The sequence below is a fragment of the Seriola aureovittata genome, chromosome 7 (genome assembly GCF_021018895.1).
Source record: "Seriola aureovittata isolate HTS-2021-v1 ecotype China chromosome 7, ASM2101889v1, whole genome shotgun sequence".
Lineage (NCBI taxonomy): Eukaryota > Metazoa > Chordata > Actinopteri > Carangiformes > Carangidae > Seriola > Seriola aureovittata.
In genome coordinates, this window is record NC_079370.1 from 27,378,513 (window position 1) to 27,397,686 (window position 19,174).

Genomic DNA, 19,174 nt, shown 5'->3' on the forward strand with positions numbered 1-19,174 from the left:
AACAGGACTGAGGACTGTTTCCCAAAGCACAGAGACACTGTGGATAGTTGATGTTCTTTTTGCTTTTCTATTCATTTACAGGCGTTTACAGGTAATTAGGTTTGTTTTAAATTGTACATTTTTTTTTATATATGTGAGAATCATAATGTTACTTCATGTTGTATGTATAAGATTTTAAATTTGCCAGTTATACACTGTACGTCTACATATTAAAAAATTATTAAAAAAATATTCATTTTTAGTTTTAAACTCATGTAACCTTTAGAGCGTCTCAGAGAAGTGCTCAGATGGATGAAATGTGTGGAAGGTGCCAGGCCAGAGTCTCTACAGAGGGATAAAGCTTAAATCAAAAGCTGCTTGATTACAGAACATAAAACTCAGAAACATGTAAAACCTCACAATTTCATAGTCACTTGCGTTCAGTCCGTTATTTTCATTTTAAGTGCTTACAGCTCTCGAATGGTTTTCAGAACCATTTTCTGTTTCATTTCTAATATTGCCTGTGGTGTAATTTAGATAAATGCTTCAAACGTTCCTCTGCACAGTGCACGAGCTTTATTCATTCATGTCAATTACTTGCCATGTTTTTTTTTTTTTTTTTCTTAAAGGAAAAACTGTAGACTGTGGTAAGCAAAAATATTAAAGTAAATAGAGTGAAGAGCAGGGGTTAGGAAATATTTATATATTTCCATGTCTCCTCAGGCGGTGACGATGTTTTGGAGCGCAGAATCTATGTTGTTCTGAAATGCTTTTTCTCCCGTTTTTTTCCAGCCTGTTTTCTGCTACAAAGGCAGCGAGAGCAGCAGCGTTAGACCAGAGCCGAGGCTGGAGTCTTTAAATCCTGACGCGCTTCAAAGCGCGGAGAGAGCAATTCATCTTCTTATCTGAGACTCAAAACAGGCTTTCTGTGTGGAAGAGAGAGGGAGAGAGGGAGAGGGAGAGAGGGAGGGAAAAAAAATGCTGTCGAGTAATTTTCCGTTTAAACGTTCCACTCCACAACAATTTGCATAAGCAGCCCTGCGTCTGTGATAAGAAGATTGGTAATTTTCAAAGACTCTGTGGGGATTGAGAATTAAAAGCCTTTCTCCGCTATCTCCCCTCTTGCAGCTGGCCACCACAGATTCCCCAGCTTCTCGCACGCATTTCCTCCTAAACTACGCCTTATAAACTTTCTCTGCCATCCTCTCCTTCCCCCTGCTCGCTCTGACAGCGCTGAGTCCTTCCCTCTCTCTATATACTGTATTCCCTCCCTCCCTCTCTCATCCATACTCCTGAATTCTTTCTCTATTCCTGCTGCTCACTCATCCCAGCACTGCTGTTATTTGGGGAGAACAAGAAAATAAATAAGGTAGAGGGGGAACAAAAAAGGGCTTAGTCTAACAAAAGGAAGTGTTGCAGTATTTTTAAACCAGAATTTTCCAGATTGCAGGACAGGCAGAGAGGCAGGACAGAGAGACAGGGGAGGATAGAGAAGGGATGCTCTTATCACCAGTGACTTAATCTTCAAGAGAATGTGTCCTCAGTGCCAGCACTTCAGGGCCTGTGGGTGCGGGAAGACCCTCAGGGAGGAGACACCGTTTTTATTCACTTTTAACATCTAATATGAGGGGAATAGTTCATATTTATGATAGGTAGTCTGATATTTAAAAATAAAAATTGAGAATTGCCTTCTTATCAGTGTGTAAAATCCTCTGAAGCCGAGCGTTACAAAGTTTATCGCTAACTATGGTTAAATCTAACTCTACTGAAACTCAAACAGCTGTTTCCATCAGCCTGGGTTGAAGCACATTTTCATTTTGCAAATAAAAAAAGTGGGAGTGGGAAAAACAAAAAGACAAAATATCACAAAAAAGGTTGGTGTTGGTGTATTGATGAAAAAACAAAAACAAAATGTGACTAAGATGAATGACAACAGACTTTGCAAATCAATCATGACATCCATGCAACATGACTTAAATGTCACACGTTATTGAAGGCAAAAGATAAATAAATGTCATATTTCCGTCATGTTTTCCTGCCCACTTCCTCTGCAGTGGTGGAAAATTAGCATCACCAAATCAAAATCTATAAATTTTGTGCCACATTTGAACAGAAACTTCGACTTGCTTGCAATCTGGTCACAACTGGAATCAGCTGAAATGAAGTTATTCCTATAGACATTTATTGTAGGACAAAATAAACTGTATATAACCAGCTAAATATTCAACATTTAAAATGTGACTAAAGCAGAAAACTAAAAGAGGAACGAAAACGCCTGCCCACGCTAAGGAACTATTCAGAATCTGTAAGAAACCAGTTTCTTCTCCAGGCTCAGGTCGCAGTGGGAGAAGACTGAGCCGACATCCTCACATCTTTCAGCTCATCCAAGGGGATCCCGGGGGCAGTCCCAGAGAGCCCTGCAGCATGCTGGGTCTACACCAAGGTCGCTTCCCAGTTGGATGGAAGGTGTCCAGGGACACATCCTGATCAGAGTCACCATCAGTGGCTGCTTTGAGCAGGAAGGAGCTGAGACTTGGGAACCATCTTTAAGAGAAAGCCCAGAAATCACACGTCAAAGAAACAGTGTTAGGCTGCTTGTAGCAGTGATCTCATCCTCTCAGTCAGTACTCAAAGCTAATGACCATAGGTGAGGGTGGACATATTAACTTCACGCGACTCCAGCTCTTCACGATGACAGGCCCAGATGAAGGTACAACAGAACTACAGTTGCTGCATCAATCTCCATTTTTTTCCATTTGTGAGCAAACCCCTGAGAAAATCCTCCTGCGAGGCCGGTATCTCCTTTCCACCCTGTACAGAGCAATTCATCTTTTTCTGACAGAGAACGCTGGCCTCAGACTAGGGGGTGCTAACTCTCATCCTGACTGTTTCACACTTGGCTGCAAAAGCCAGCAGAACCACATTATCGGCAAAAAGCTGGGCCACAAGCCTGAAGTCATCAAAGTCATGGAAGCTCCAGTCCTTTGCTGCACCTCAAAATTCTGTGCATTAAAATCACAAATAGAAAAATGTGCAAAAGGGAAACCAACTGAAGGACCACCTCCATCTCGACTGACCACCATCTCTCCGTTCATGGAGACTGGGGGTGGCTGCAACCCTTTTTACATTTCTCTCAGTTACTCACAGAATATCTGTTCTAGACAAACAAACTTTGATATATCAAACTTACATCTGTCTGCTAATGACCCACACCATTTAAAGATGATCATATATGACACATTTACTGACAGTATTTATTTGAATGGAAAAATGCAGATGTTGCAACTGACTCCAACTCTGAGGACAGCTGCAACATATTTAGAATACATAAAATTAGTTTTCTGTCTCAATAAGCATAGTATTCTGAGAATATGTATTGTTTTATAATAATGTTGTGGTATTATTTATTAATACAATAATATTGACTATAATTTATTTAGTTTTATTTTTGATCTTTTAGACATTGTAAATTGCTCTCTTGAGACAGGAATTTCCCAGATACACAAAAGCAAAACAGCTCGAGTAAAACTGCCACTTAAAAAACACAACCTTGACCCTAATGTGCTGAGCAACTATAGACCTATTTCCAACCTGCCTTTCCTTGGTAAAATATTGGAAAAGGCAGTGTTGAAAGAGTTGGATGAATTCCTAGGTAAAAATAAAATCAATGATAAATTCCAATCTGGCTTTAGAAGGGGACACAGCACCAAAACAGCACTGGTAAAAATCATTAATGATCTGAGAGTGAACGCAGATAGCAAAAATGCATCTATGCTGATACTCTTGGATTAACTGCTGCATTCGACACGGTGAAACTTGGACTGGTCCACGAGGCACAGCCCTACTCTGGTTTAAAACGTATCGAACTGGCAGAAAATATTTTGTAAGCCTTGGTGACCATGTCTCTGGAAATCATGAAAGCCTTTTTGGTATTCCACAGGGGTCAATTCTTTGTCCCTTATTATTTTGTCTATATATGCTTCCACTTGAATTATCATTGTTATGCTGATGATACTCAGTTGTATATATCTGTAGCGCCAGATGACTCTCATTTACCACAGAACAAGTTGGAAGTAAAAAAATCTGGGGGTCATTGATTTTAATTCACACATAAACAATGTTACAAAGATCGCCTTTTATCATCTAAGAAACATCACTAGGGATAGACCCTACCTTAAACTGGAAGATGCCACAAAGATTACTTATTGCTTTTGTTTTTTCTCACCTGGATTACTGTAATGCACTTTACTGAGGACTACCAAAAAGAACTATTGATAAACTGCAGCTCATACAGAAACTCAGCAGCCAGGGTTTTAACAAGTGACCACATCACTCCAGTTTTAGCATCATTACACTGGCTGCCTGTGTCATTGAGGATAGATTTTAAAATTCTCTTACTTGTTTTTAAAGCTCTCAATGGTTTAGCACCTTCATACATCTCTGACTGCTTATCTGAGTATGTTCCAAACCGTCCCCTTAGGTCGTGCAGTGCAGGCTTGCTGAGTGTTCCAAAAATGAGCTATAAAAAGTTTGGTGAAGCAGCATTCTGTTTTTATGAACCCACACTCCCTCCACTAATCAGACAAGCAGCTTCTGCTTCTAGATACTTTTAAGAAACAGCTGAAAACCTATTTTTGTGATCTTGCTTTTAGTTAACTATACTTTGCTTTTTCTTGATACAGTTTGTATTCTTTTTATAGCTTTTTATGTTTTTTTTAATATTGTTGTTATATATGTTGAAACACACTGTTGTGTGTTCTGTTGTGATTTGACTGCTTCAGCTTCAGGACAGTTACAATTACTTGTTGCAACCATCTCTACCCTGTCAGCCATTACAGATCATCAGTGTGCAACACACACTGACCTTGACACATGCTAATCATGTGACGTAGAGGTCAAGAAAACAAGGATTCAAACTACGAAAGTTTTGATTAATTCAAATAAAAAATCCGGACAGTTTGACAAAAATACTGTTCATGAAAAAAATGAATCACTTTCATTCCTCCAGAACATGTTGAATGTGTCTTCTGTCTTCTGGTCGAGGGAGGGTGTAACTGAGCATGTGCAGTATGAGTGTCATCACTCTAGCATGTTTCTGATTGGAGGAATTAGGCTTGTTGCACCCATCCCCAGTCTCCCTGGAGGAAATACTGTCAGCTAAAACAGACAGACAAGATTCAGAGCCTTTAGCAGCTTAGAGTGAAACTCCTCCAGCTCCTCCATCGTCTCTTTGTTGAGCTGTTTTAACTACACCAGTGACTGTGGAGGAGACACTAAATATCTCATCATTCACTGCCTTGTACAACCTGCCTCATACAAAACCATTTCATGAGTGTTTTCTTCTTCTGTTTCAACTCTTAGGCATTTTTCTCTCTCAGCGTCACCATTTTAAACCTGTACTAAGCAACTAATGCTACCATTGTTAGCTGGACTGTGCAGCACAAACAGGTCACTGTTGAAATCAGGGGTCATCTTTATCAGGAAGGGAGCCGGGCCTTTCTTAACCAAAAGACTTAAGCCCGACCTGCTGCAAAACGCCAGATCCTGGGAGATGAGGGAGGATGTGGGAAGAAAAGGCTGCAGTTTCCAGAAGTGGTGCACAACTCTGCGTCCTGATACTGTGCTCAACTGAAAGCCAGAAAATAATTCTGGTTGAGCTGACAGTGCCATGGGAGGAGAGTTGTAAAGAAGCCCATGAGAGAAAGGTCTTGAAATATCAGCATTAGTCCAGGAAGGAAAAAGGATGGCAGCCATGGTGGTTCCCCATGGAGATCAGCTCCTGAGGTTTTCCCAGTCAGTTATCAGCTCTAGGCCTGGACCAAAGGAGCAAGAATCAAGCAGCTCGGAGGATGGTGGGAGAGGCTGAACGAGCCTCTTTCTGGATTCGGAGTAGACCAATGGATCAGAGCTGGAAGCCAGGGGCAGATGGGCAGCGGTTTGGCCGCCGCTGCCGGCCCACCAACTGGAAAAGGTTGTGGTTCGGGGTTGAACACTCAGGCACAGGCTGGGAACCACCTGATGAGACCTGCTCCTGGCTGAAGGCTATGGTGACCTCATTAGGAAACTGCAGAATGCACCCCAACAGGTATATGTTGTAAATAAATATTGAGGATTTCAGTACCCTGGTAGCTTTTAAGGTCATGGCAAAAATGACCAATGCCCCATTAAGTTTGATAACTACACTGGGCTCCAAAAGTCTGAGACCACTTTCCCATTGGAAAGGAAAGGAGGCTGAGGAAGTAAAGAAAACCCTCTGGAAACAAGCTTTGCTGATGTTGTTCAGACACTTGAGGCTCAGTCTTTTATTATTATTCCTTGGATATGAATTCTCCATAATGACCATACCGAACCATTTGGGCAAATGTGGTGTATATAGGCATCCTAGCTTAGAAAGATAGCACGGTCTTCTGTGGTGAAGTGTCAGGAAATATTTATTTTCACAGCTTGTGAAACTTGTCGTTTTGTTGTGTTGTTGTTTTTGCCTCTTCCTTGTCCCAGAAATCCCACTCGTTCACATAAAGGTCAGCAGTGCAGGTCAAGAGCAAGAAAAAGAGATGAGTTAAAGAAAATATGAGACGGGAGAGCATGAACGGCTTGTTCACCTTTCCATTTTTCAATATGTCTGAGGCCGCCTCAAACTCTCCAAACTATTTCAAAAAGACCTTTCTCTCCAGGGGAGAAAAACTGCATTATAACCATTAAAGATGATAGCACTGTCACACAAACCAACTATCTATCTCATCTCCACCTCCCTTACATGGAAGACAAACTTGCTGTGTCTCTGGGAGAAAAACTACTTACCTTGTGTGACATGAGAAATATCCTCATAATACAACAATAATGCAATGCAATGATAATGGCCATAATATTATTCTCCCTTTATCGCATCTGGTCGGGAAAATTGGAAGTTCATAAAATAAATAATGTTTACAGCGGAACTGCCTCACTTGTAATCGGCTTATATGCAATTTACATAAAACTCAGAGTCCCATGCAGTCGCTCTGATTATGATATTTAAGAGGAGCAGCAAATAAACACAGACTTCATGGACAATCCTGGCATCCAGGGAGGAAGCCCTGTGACAGCCTTCGTCAATTGTGGAACAAAAACACTGACCAGCATCAGCATATTCTGCCTTTTATTTAAAATAGCTCATCAGTCAGTCGTGCTGTTGCTCTGACCTCTGCATCAAAATCACAGAAAAGTTATTTGTGAATTTAAATACATATATATATAAATATATACTAGAAACCCTTGTTGTCATTTGATCTGTGCTTAGATCCCAGAATGACAACTGCACCAACAATATTTGCAGATAAAGACCATGAAACACAGCAGACAGCTCTGGAAAAAAGAGCATGTGGCTGCTATGCCAACATTGCTTAGTTGTACTCTTACACTGTTGTTAGCACTGTGGAGAAATGTACAGCAAACACACTGGAAAGCAGGTAAACCAGCAGATTCTTCACACCTCACATTGTGTCAATACTTTGAAATGTAGCCTACACATACAGTGAGTTGACATGGATGGAATAATGACACTTTTACCATGACAGCATACATCTTGTATCTATTCTAATATTTGTAGAGCTCTAGACTGTCAACCATTTGAATAGTAAAGGAAGAAATGTCACGATCGTGTTTCCATAACAGCTGAACAAAAAGTCTGTGTGACCAAAACAGACCAGAGCCAATCATCAACAAGGAGTCATTCACAGACCTTGATAAGAGACGCCCACATGGTAAACTGAAATGAGATAAATGTGATGGGCCACACCGGAAGCCGTGAGAGCGCATCAGCTGACAGCGGTCCTAGAGCTATGTTCATAGAAGCGACAGACATCGACCAAAGAATAAAATCAGTTGAAGCGTACCTCTTCAGCCTGTTAGCCTGATATCACAGCGTTTTCTGTAAATCACAGCACGTCCTCCCATCTCATCGACCTTATATGTCTACCCTACCCTCTGATACGACCTATAGCAGCAGGTTTAAGAAACATTCGTCACCATGGCTACAACAGTAAACACGACTTGGTTAGGTTTACAGAAAGATCCTGGTTTGGGTCAAAATGAGTGTTTTATGAAGATTAGACGACTTTCATCATCATGATTACAATAACAAACGTGCAGGTAAGGTTGTGGAGCAGTCATGGTTAAATATGAATTATTATATGTTTCAAATGGGAAACAAACATCTGTCTGTTGTAGCAAAGTGTTGTGATGTCCTATCCTTCCAACCCAACCTGCTCCCAGTGAGGACTTTGTTGCCCTTTATACTACGTCACCTGATATTCTGCTGTTGCTCTCCACTAGAGGTCAGCTTATTATAATGGGTCATATCATGGGTCATAATGAGCTGCTTGCACAGACGCCATGTCAGCTGTCATAAATGTCATGCAACTACCTGTACAGCTGCATCAGTCTCGTCCATGTTCTTTGTGTCCATTTATTTTATCTGTGTTTTTTCATGTTAGCTGCTGTATAGAAAGGTTGCATCTTTATTCTCAATCCTTCTTACAAAAGTCTGATTGGTCAAGTGTCGGGTGGAAATAGCTCTCACAATGAACCCATTTAATTGGTGAACAAATCAGACGTGGACGATGATTCAGAGGTTTAGAACCAGGCTACAAACTGGTACCAGATATTTTCCCCATAGAGATATAATATCAAGATCCAGCCAGAAATATTGCTCTCGGCAGTAACTCTGACAATAATGCTTATGAATGTCTGTGCCAACCTTACATGATTAGTTTAAATTTCATTTCATGCTTGTTCTGTGTAAATAGGCACATTAATGGTCAAATAATGGTTATTGGTAATTTTCTTGTTAAATCAATCTACTAACCAAAAGAAAACAAGCTTTAACCAAAACCCCTGCTGAAGATGTCATTGTCTAAAGAGACAACAAGGCCATTTAGGCTGATGGGGTTCATTCACCCGAGCTCTTCCATACTACAATAAAGACGGACTGAAGCTTTTTTGACTCACAAAAGCATCTTCATTGCTGCTATTGAGCGTTAACCTTCAGCAAGAAAGGTGAACTGAGCTCAGAGCAAAGTGTGGTGTGCACAATCAGCCCGGATTCAATAGGGGTAAGCCTTGTGCCTTTCACAGTGTGTGTGTGTGTGTGTGTGTGTGTGTGTGTGTGTGTGTGTGTGTGTGAGTCAAACAGAGAGGATCACCAGCAGTGTGGTGTAACCTGGCTTTGTACTGCTGCTCTCACAGTCCCTCTCTGCTGTGGCTTTCAACCCGGCAGACATTTGCTTCCAGAATTGCCAACAGCAAAGTCAGGATCTGAGGTAGAAATTAATTTTGGGATGAGGCGGGTGGGGGGATGGGGGTGGGGGTGGGCGTGGGTGGGGTGCTGATGCACATACAGTACACTCAATTGAAACACGAGATGAATCCATACCATGTGCACTTCATAAAGAACAACCACAACCTTTCAATAAACTGCTACACAGTTTTTTCTTTTCAGTTGCTGCTGTTCCGTCATCGTTGTGGTTTTCTTTCCAGCTTGTTGCTTCGACCTGATTCCTAATGTTGCGTTGCACTATCCACAGATCACTTGTCAGTCAAACAGCAAGACCGCTCCTTGCTTTCCTTTTTTTTGGGTTTCTGATTTGGGATTTTCCATTAATCAGGTTTCTGTAGGTGGCACTTTGTCATCAGTGCGCTGACCGCAAATATCCAGTTTTTGTTCTGGAAAATAAAGACACATCAGTTTGCGTCCAGAGGAGGACTTTTCCATGTCTGTCAGATATTTAAAACAACAACTGGAAAAGCTTTGATGAGCTGAATACATTTTCACTTCTGTTGCAGAGTAATCACTGACAGAAAGTCGACATTTACCTGCATGACAATGGCTAATTTTACTGCTATAAAGTGGTCAAATGTTCCTTTTTTTCTGACACTGAAATGACAGAAATAAACAGTGTCTGTGGGGAGCTGTCAGAACCATTGAGCACCAGCTCCAGCACATGTTCAAACAGCTTATTTCAAAGTGTCAGTCAGTGACTGGCTCATGACTTTGCTAAAAACCAGACCAACAAGGTATCAGCACAACATGCACACAAAGATGCAGACACACACGGGGAATATGGACAAAAACACACCGGTGGTATGATGCATGAATAATATTCCTGGGAGACAGTTAAATAGTCACTGAAAGACCCACACAAACAAACTGTCATCAACTCTGATGCATTTTAGTCATTTAAACACTGCTTTCTACATGTAGTTCAGTATGTTCAGTGGTTTTGTTCGTATTTTTCTCCTCTAAAACCTGAAGACCCTGTCCTAAGACTCTTGACCTTTAATGAAAGACAATTCATCAGTTAACAATCTCAAGGAATTTTATAATTTTATGCAAAACCTTTACTAGTTGGGAATCTTTTTTTTTATTTTTTTCTATGAGAAGATCAAGTTCAAGTATTTGTTAGAATGTTCTGATGCCACACCTACACTCTTCTTTAACGCCAGACTGTATGTATGTATGTATATAAAGTTGAGTTTATGAGTAGTTCAATACATTTATGGGTTTTACTGTTTCAGCCTTACTTGGTCTGGAATGACCGGTACATTATGGTCTCTGATGTCAGCTATAGATAGGTTCTATAACGCTTTCCAGCCGACTGTTACTCACTGTTAGCATTCACCATAACCTACAATCATCACTTATAATTAGACGCTGTCCTCCCAAGAAAGATGAGAGTAAATGTTGTTTCAGCAAATGCCCCCAAAACACCATATATTAAAGTTAAAGTGACAAAGCTCAGTATGGGTGGTAGGAATTATGTGTGTTGTTTGTCTGGAACAGAGGAAGACATAATGTGACATTATTATACAGCGACACAGACTGCTGTTTGTTTCCCACTTCCTACTGAAAGTAAATGTAAATCTTTTTTTGTTTTGTTTTATTATTATTTTTTTTGTAACCATGACCATGGTGGTTCCCTAACTGTAACCAAATGGTCATCACTGTAACCGTGACGACAAAGATGTCTTAAACTGGATAAAGTAGTCATTTTTTACCCAAACCACAATGAAGCCTGACCAAGCTGTTTTAGTTCCACTCCAAACCTTATGGGACATGAAGGTATTTTGTCATTTAAATTACAGAGGTCAGTATTCAGATATCAGTGAGCAGCACCAACAGCCACAAATGACAAACACTAAGTTAACACCGCTCTGTTCATTTCACACTGTCAGACAGAGAGAAAACCTCTACACACTGTTTCCACCGTGTTTTTATAATCTACCTTATTCTTTGTCCCTTCCCACATTTTTACCTTTGCTTTATTTTCAAAAATATGTAAAACAGCTGACCATAGAGAAAGTCTGTCTGTCGTCAAAACTTGGCTCAAAACCAACTGGTAGCCATACCTTCTACTCTGGATATACATTCATGGTTCCCATAGGATGAATTCTAGTTCCCAGTTCCTACACTGTACTGGTCTTGAGCACTTCACGTGACACCAGGTAGAAGCCAAGTTCATCACATGTTGAAAAAAAAAAATACCATCACACCGTTCACTGAACCCGAACTTGATTGATATTCAGACTCAAACGTATCCCACAATTCATCACGGTCTACCAGGTGCTGGTAGTATTGTTCCTACAGGCTGCTTTAGGGCCGACATTAACCAGACATGAAAAGGTTCATGACGTCGGAAACCACGTGAATGTTATCATTCATCTCCAGCTGCTACAAAGTTACTGCAGAGAATATCACATTATTTTATCAAAGATGTTACGTCCCGTCCTTAAACATTTTGTGACATATTTATTAATTGTATTTCATTGTAATGTATTCACAGGAATGAAAGGAAGTCCCTGTTAATCAACTGTGTCCTACTGAGCTCAGGAAATATGTCACACAAGCAGACGCTTGACCTCCTGGCTTTTACCTCTAACTGCATCCTCAGACCAAAACATCAGCTGTCCACACATCTCAATTTGATTTGAAGATTACTTCACACATTCACACTCCCGAGAGGATAAACCCTGTTAATGAACCCTGTTCGTGTTTATCTCTCATCATCCCTGATGGTATGTTATAAATCTTATGTTGATCATTGCATCTGACGGTTTTGCATAATCTATCATCATTATTGTTTGACATTTAATATTGTTTTTAATCCAACTAAAAATCTGAATGAAGAAAAATCAAAGGAAGATGTCCATGTAATATTTGCAGCCAGGCTTCCTCTCTGCTCTTCAGACGGCTCAGCCCAGCTGTGGCTGATGGGGAGGGAGGCAGAGCAGCGTCGCTGACATCAACCTGGCCAACTTCAAACATTGTTATTTCCACTCCATATCCTTCAAAGTAGCATAAAGAGTCCAGAGGGACTTGGGGGAGAGTGATTGAGCAGAGAGCCGGCTTCCCTGCAATCTGCAATCTTCCCTGCAATGGCATGAGCCCCCCCTCCCCAGTCGGAGAGCAGTGATCATTCAGAGCTTCACCACTGTGATTAGGTTATTCTATTTCATTATCTTATTTGTCAGAAGGGCAACAATTTGTAAGTGTCTGTGTGCGGATGGGTCCATTCATCCATCTGCCCATTCATTTACGAGCCATCTTCCCTTTTTGTCTTCTTCTTCCTCCCCTCCGTCTTCCTTTGTTCCTTCCACAATCACAATTGCCGGCGCTCCACATTATCCTCAATTTAGCCAGAGAAGAACTGTGTTAAATTGATTTTTTGCACAACTCAGAAGGATGTAGTGACTCACGAGGAGATCAATTTTCACTTCTGAAGAAGGATGGACTTTTAAGTTTTAACAATGACATAAGCATGGAACCCCCCCCGCCCCAACCCCCCAAAAAATCAATAATGAATTCAGTTATTTTGCAGTTTTTTTCTACACGTGAAAAAGCTACAGTGTTTCCTCACTAAATTGCCAGAACATCTCCATTTTATTGGTAATTATAAACCATCTTGTGCAGCAATCAACAATCAGAGTTCATTGTGTTCCGCTGAGCACAGATGAGGTGATAAAACATCACGGCAACAAGAGGAACCTGCAGCAGCAGAGAGCAATCTGCCTCCAGATAAAGGATTATAGATTCAATTTATTTTCAGTGTAAAGTGAGTAGACAAGGGGGGGCGGAGGAGAAAATGACATCCGCTCTTAATTGACCATTGGCGGAGATGCAGCGGTGCATGTAGACCAATGTTCAAGGCTACATCGGTGCTGCAGTGTTCAATCTCCTCCTCCCCTCTTCCTCCCCTTCTCTTGGTTCTGTTGAATTTTTATGTGATCACAATAGTGCCATTAACGTCACGCTACATTCACTTTATATTGGGTAAATACAAGCTACTGACTGGTAGCCCCCCCCCAGCGGAAATTAAAAGAGATTTAGAGGTTTTAGGTGCAGATCCCGCAACCAAAAACAGACACCAGACTGAACCTGAGCCAGATCTCAGGGTCTAAACTTCAGAGTTTCAGGCTGACTTTGAATGTCTGCACCTTCAGTCAGCCAATCCAAACACACTTTATACAGAACTGATCTTGGCTTCATCAAGTTCCAGAGATTTTTATTTCACTATATCCCTGTTAATGTGCATGACTGCCACAAAAAAAAAAAAAATATATATATATATATATATATATATAATGTAATATAACGTAATATAACTGTTTTAACACTAACACTTTCTTATGCCATCACGTGTTGTTCAAACCCACACAACTTTCATTTAAATTCCGGTGGCAGAGACAAATATGTCAGGCTGAAGATTGGGGGAAAATGTGCAGAAAGTGATGTGAAGTTCACTTGTGCTGAAAATTGCAGTTGTAAACACTGTAAATTAGTTTTGTGTTTTGCTTATGAAACGGTTTCTGAGAGCTGTAGTTAAAGTTGAAGCAGTTACAGGTTGGAGCTGAAAGCGTGTGTTCCTAAAAGCAGATGAACTCTCAATTCATTCATTCAAGAGATGAAAGCAGTGGAACTGTCACTTGATGTGTCAATGCTATAAGAAGCTGAAAGTGCAGTTGAAGTGCTGCACTGCACCTTCAGCTGTGAAGTGTCACTTTGCTGAAAAAGCAACGACTGCGTCAGAAATGTCAGTTGAAACATTAGAGCTGAAAGTAGTTTAATTTTCCACTGAACGCTGAAATTCAGTTCGTTCAGTGTCGAGTGATGTTCAAGCAGTGAAAGCAAATGAAGTGAGCTTTCATTTGAAAAGCTGAAAATAAACCGGAGCATTTGAAATGTCACAGACAAAATCAGATTTAGTTGAATTTGAAGTGGAGATGTAAGGTCAGGGAAAGGGAAAGCAGTTAAAATACCAGTTGAAACGTCGGAGATGAAAGCGGCCGAAATGTCAGTTCGTCAGCTGTGAAGTGAATGAAAGCAGTTGAAATTTCAGCTGAAGTGGAAGAGATGGAGACGGTTCAAGTGTTGTAGTTGTCAAGCTGCTACGTAAGCACTGATAGCAACAATGATGTCAACGGAAGTGTAGCAGCTGAAAGCAGTTGAGTTGTCATTTGAAAAGTTGTTCGTTGTGTGCCGACAATAAAAATAGATAAAAGCAAGTCAAACTGTCAGAATGAAAAGGTTAGGTTTCTAAGCAGTTGAAAGTAACAGGTGAAACAGTTTGACAGTGCCGGGTTGAAGTGATGAATCACATTTACTTCTGTCACAGAAACAAAGTTTATTTCAATACTTTTACTTTTTATTTATCAGTAATTTTACTTTTACTTAAAATGTTTTTAATGTTTGCTGTAGTATGTGTGTTTGTGGACTTTATATTGCAGCTCTGCGTCATCTCCCTTAGTGCTGCTTTATTCTGCTGTTTAATAATTGTAAAGCTATTTAATTTATGTAGTTTAATATTGCCACATGAAGTCTCCAGACATCCTTTCTTTTTCCAAGTCTTTCCCAGAAAATTTGAGTAAGACTTTACTGAGGACGAAACCTGAATGTTTATAATTGATAATCAGTTATCTGACTGTGACGTGCCTTGTGTCTGTAGAGATGGAACATAAGGGCTGTGTGTGGTTCTCAACCGGGAACGTTGAGATGATGTTCTGTGAGAATAGACATTGATATTTTAATTCTCTTTATTTTGAAGCCCAAAGGTGTTGTTTAATTTAATAGCTCAATCACATGACATTATTATTACTAGTCACAGTGCAGTGCTTATTGAGAATGTAGCCTGATGGGAGCAAAGGGCTCCATTAACAGAATGTCACTGATGACATCACAGCTGATGTCAGGGTTCGGGTCTTGACAACTGTCAGAACATCTCTGACACAGAGCGACTCGTGGTGAGCAGTGGTGAGTGGGCGACTGACTTCTTTACATGTCCTGTATGTAAAATATATAAGATCTGTAACTTTTCCACTGCTCTACACAGAACAGAGGAATCAGGTTTGATGATAACACAGGACTGTGTCGAATTTGGAATCGCCTCTCTCCACATCCATCATTCTGTCTGTCTCTCTGTCTGTCTTCTGCTTTGTTGTTTTTCTTCCATTCAACCACTCTGCCTCTGCAGCGACAGCGGCTGTCTGGATTGGCGGAGAGCTAAATTGCTCAGTGTGAGCTCGGTCACGGCTCAGCTCTCCTTGAGATAATGAAATGACAATTAATGGGAAAGCTGTTGCCGTTCGCTCGTTTGTTCACTCACTAGTAGAGCAGCAGCATGTGGGGACAGAAATCACTGCAGTCATGACAGACTCTGGAAACTGCCCAGAAATCGTTTTCACATTGAAAAGCTCCTGATGTGATGTCAAAAATCCATGTAAATTTAGAAAAAATAAAGTGGAGTCTATGACTCTCTGGCCATCTTTCAAAGAAAGTATAATTCTGTTATCAAATTTCCATGCCAATCTCACTTCCTCCCTTTTATTGGCAGTTTATTTAATAGAGAGATATCGCTGAAGGTCTAAATGTCAAAAATCACAAACCATATATTTTCCATTGCTGTCAAAAGCCACTGCAGCTTCAAAGCCATGTAACCCATGTAAAAGAAGGTGTATCCTTTATTAACCCAGTGACACTTAAGTCAATACATTATTTACCATAGCCAGAGGCCTACACAGCACAAAGCCACACTGACTCTGGCCTGCTGAGATAGTCCCTGACAGAACAGCGGGAGACACATATATTTCCTTGAAAAGAAAGAGCGAAAGCAGACCCTTGGGTATCTCATAAAACGTCTCTCCAATATGTGCTGTGAAGTGGAAACTCGAGCCATCCCAAAAACCACAGAAAAAAAGAAAATCTATATAATTTCTGTCTGCAGCTTTTGTCCATTAATGCATTTTTCTCTCTAAGTCAATACACGTGTAGGATAAAATTGCAAATGTATAATCATTATCTCAGTAGAAATAACACTTGCCCATGGAATAGGAATGAATGTGGAATATATGTGGTTTTGTTTTTTTATAAGATTCCAGGCAAGCATTTTATATTTTCTCTCTCTAAATACAATTAATTTTAACTGAAGGCAAAAGCTAGTAAAGTATGACATGAAATTACATCATCTCTGTTATTATGCTAGTGGGGGATGTGATAAAGCTGTGTAATCTAGTTAGCAAAGTCCCTGTTTGCATGGCTGATCAAGCTAAGCTTCTTGTGAGTGCATTACAATGTAAAAGCTCAGTTAAGTACACAAAATTAAAACAGAGCAGAGTTGATGCAAAAACGTGGAGCACACTGCAGCACGGGAAGGTTCAGATTACCTGGTACTGGTTGGCCTTTGCAAGCTCCTGATTGGCCGACTCCACATTGGACGACGCGGTCTGGATGTAATCTTCGATGCTGTCTGAGAAAACAAAGAGCAAATTTGTTAATGGGTCATTTTCCCTCCAGCATTATGACAACACTGTGTTCAAAAGAATTAGCAAAAAAAAAGAGTTAATGAAATAACACTAATCTTCCCATAATGCAACGTGATTGTATCTGTCATTAGATACTCCCTGCCTGGTAAATGCACATCTTTCAAACTCTATGCCTCCAGGTTGTAAATGCAGGGTTAGATTAACCTTCTGGAACCATTTGTTCACAAACATCTGTCCAGCACTCCGCCAGGTGAGCACAGGCAGTAAAGGCCTTCTTCCGGGCACAGTGGAACCAAACCTGGCAACGCTGCAGTCACCGAACCCAGCTTTTGGTTGCTAAGGAACCCCCACCACCCCATCCCACCCCTCCCCCACCACCACCATTTTTATGTGTCTGTTTCAATTACTATTAGTTGTGTTGGTAGCATACGCACAGCCTTGGTGGGCCTGTGTCCACCCACTTTGAGCTCAGGCCCATCCAGTCTTCAAGCACAAACGATGAAAGTCAATGTATTTTTAAAGCTCCATACAGTCTAAAGGCAGTTGTCCATGTGTTGTTTGATTATAGATCAGGTCTAGGTTCTATATTAATACTGTTAAAGCATCAAAGCCTCAGTCCACAGAGAAATACACACAGCCTGTATTCAGAAACTGAGCCTTTAAACCAGCCGTCAGAACTTCTGGAGCTTTGTGATGTCACAACAAAGCAGCCACCACCGCCAACTACGGCTCCAGCATGGGCCACCTGGACCCACCATCCAACCCTGCAGGATTTAGTTTCTCCATGTGTTTCCCTGAAATCTGTTGTATTCTCATTGGATCTTTATTAAGGACTGTTTGTGTTTTGTTCCAACCACCTCTTCAGTTTCTAATCTTTTTAACTTCTTTACCGATCGTTTACTTTTCATGTTGTTTTATGGTTTACACTTGGAGAAGGCGCAGTCTACCCTACGTGGTTTTCAGTCCATCTCCTGCTAATCGACTCTCCAAATCCCACTCCAGAGCTGCCTGAGCACCTCACCAGTGTTCCTGATGGTCTGCGATCTTGCCACTGATGCTCTACCGGCCGGCTCTCCATGCACACCTTCACTGTAGCAAGCAGGGGCTCCGCTACTCCTGTATAAGACCTGGACACTGCGACACTGTCGATGGTCACCCTGTTGCCACCAGATGTTCCAGCTGTTTGCAGTGGCACCAGACTTAAGGCTGCAGTGTACAGCTCCACACCAAATGCAGCCGGAGGATTTCAGGGACCTTTAAATATTCTCCAGATAACATGACATACTGAAAATAAATTATTTATATGTCTGGGTCTTGTTTCCACTCAATAATGATTCTGTTTTTAGTAAAACTATCAGGTCAGGACATCCTGTCACTGAGCTGCTACACTGCTCAGAGCCGAGGAACAGGAGCTTCTCAAGCTACCTGGTTCCAGGTAGCCTCAAGTGTAAATATTGGCTAAACAAATCCTGCTGCTTAAGTCTGCATGACAACACAGAAAAAGCTCACATTCAGCTGCCATTCTCAAAGCTATTGCCATCTCTCTAAGACAGGAAGTAGACATACACCTGGATACTGATTCATTACTTCGTTACTTTTCATTAGCAGTTGACTTGACATGAGGTTAAGCCCTAGTGACACATTTCCCAAGATGACTGATATCCTACAGGCCCTGGTCCCCCTACATGACAGAGTGGACAGTGATATTACTCACAGCGTCAATGCTGACACACACTGAACTTTATGTACGCGTGTATCTGTACACATAGTGTAACACTGAAGCTCAGAGGTTACTGTCTGCCAGCTGTGAGTGGTTGTTGTCTTACATGAATGGTTATCATGGTGTGAAAGGCTACATTGCCATGTCCTACATCAGGTGTTGTGATTTTGCCTATAATATCATTCCTGTCGACACCATAGGCTGGTAGCTTGTTGCTTCTTTAACTTTGGACGAGCTAGTAGTTTCTAGTTATTCTAGTTGTTCGAGTTATTTCCAGTCTTCATGCTAAGCTAGGCTAACCCGCTGTGTACTTAACATGCAGACATGAAATTGATCGGGTTCTCACGTTGTAGCCAAAACTGAGGTCGCAAGATACAGCCTGACCTTGCCCGGCTAGAACTTTAGAGTTATCTGAATGAACTACATTTAATGTATTGAAATGGTAATGTTGCAGTTTTAATATTAGATAATATTTAGCCCTCCAAGACTAAATGAACTCTTTTATCATACTTGTGTATCCCACATTGCTTAGTCATCCTTAGTTCAATAGAAGGACTGCCTTTTGTTCATACTGTTACTCTGTCTTGACAGCACATTATGTGACAGCCCACCCCTCTGCGTTACCAAGGACTTCTGGTCTAATAGCTTCCACCGTTAAAACAGCAGGCCCTCCTTTAAAGCTTG

At 41.0% G+C, this 19,174-nt stretch overlaps 1 protein-coding gene across 4 annotated transcripts in view; it reads right to left on the bottom strand.

Moving 5' to 3' along the window:
• The window catches only part of tsnare1 (T-SNARE Domain Containing 1), a 179,824-nt gene that overhangs the window by 42,565 nt on the left and 118,085 nt on the right, over positions 1-19,174 (bottom strand). For all 4 annotated transcript variants that reach the window (XM_056381151.1, XM_056381152.1, XM_056381150.1 and 1 more), the window contains one exon: positions 16,672-16,754. In XM_056381151.1, coding sequence (XP_056237126.1) covers positions 16,672-16,754 — 83 coding nt within the window. The remainder of the gene's footprint in view (positions 1-16,671; positions 16,755-19,174) is intronic.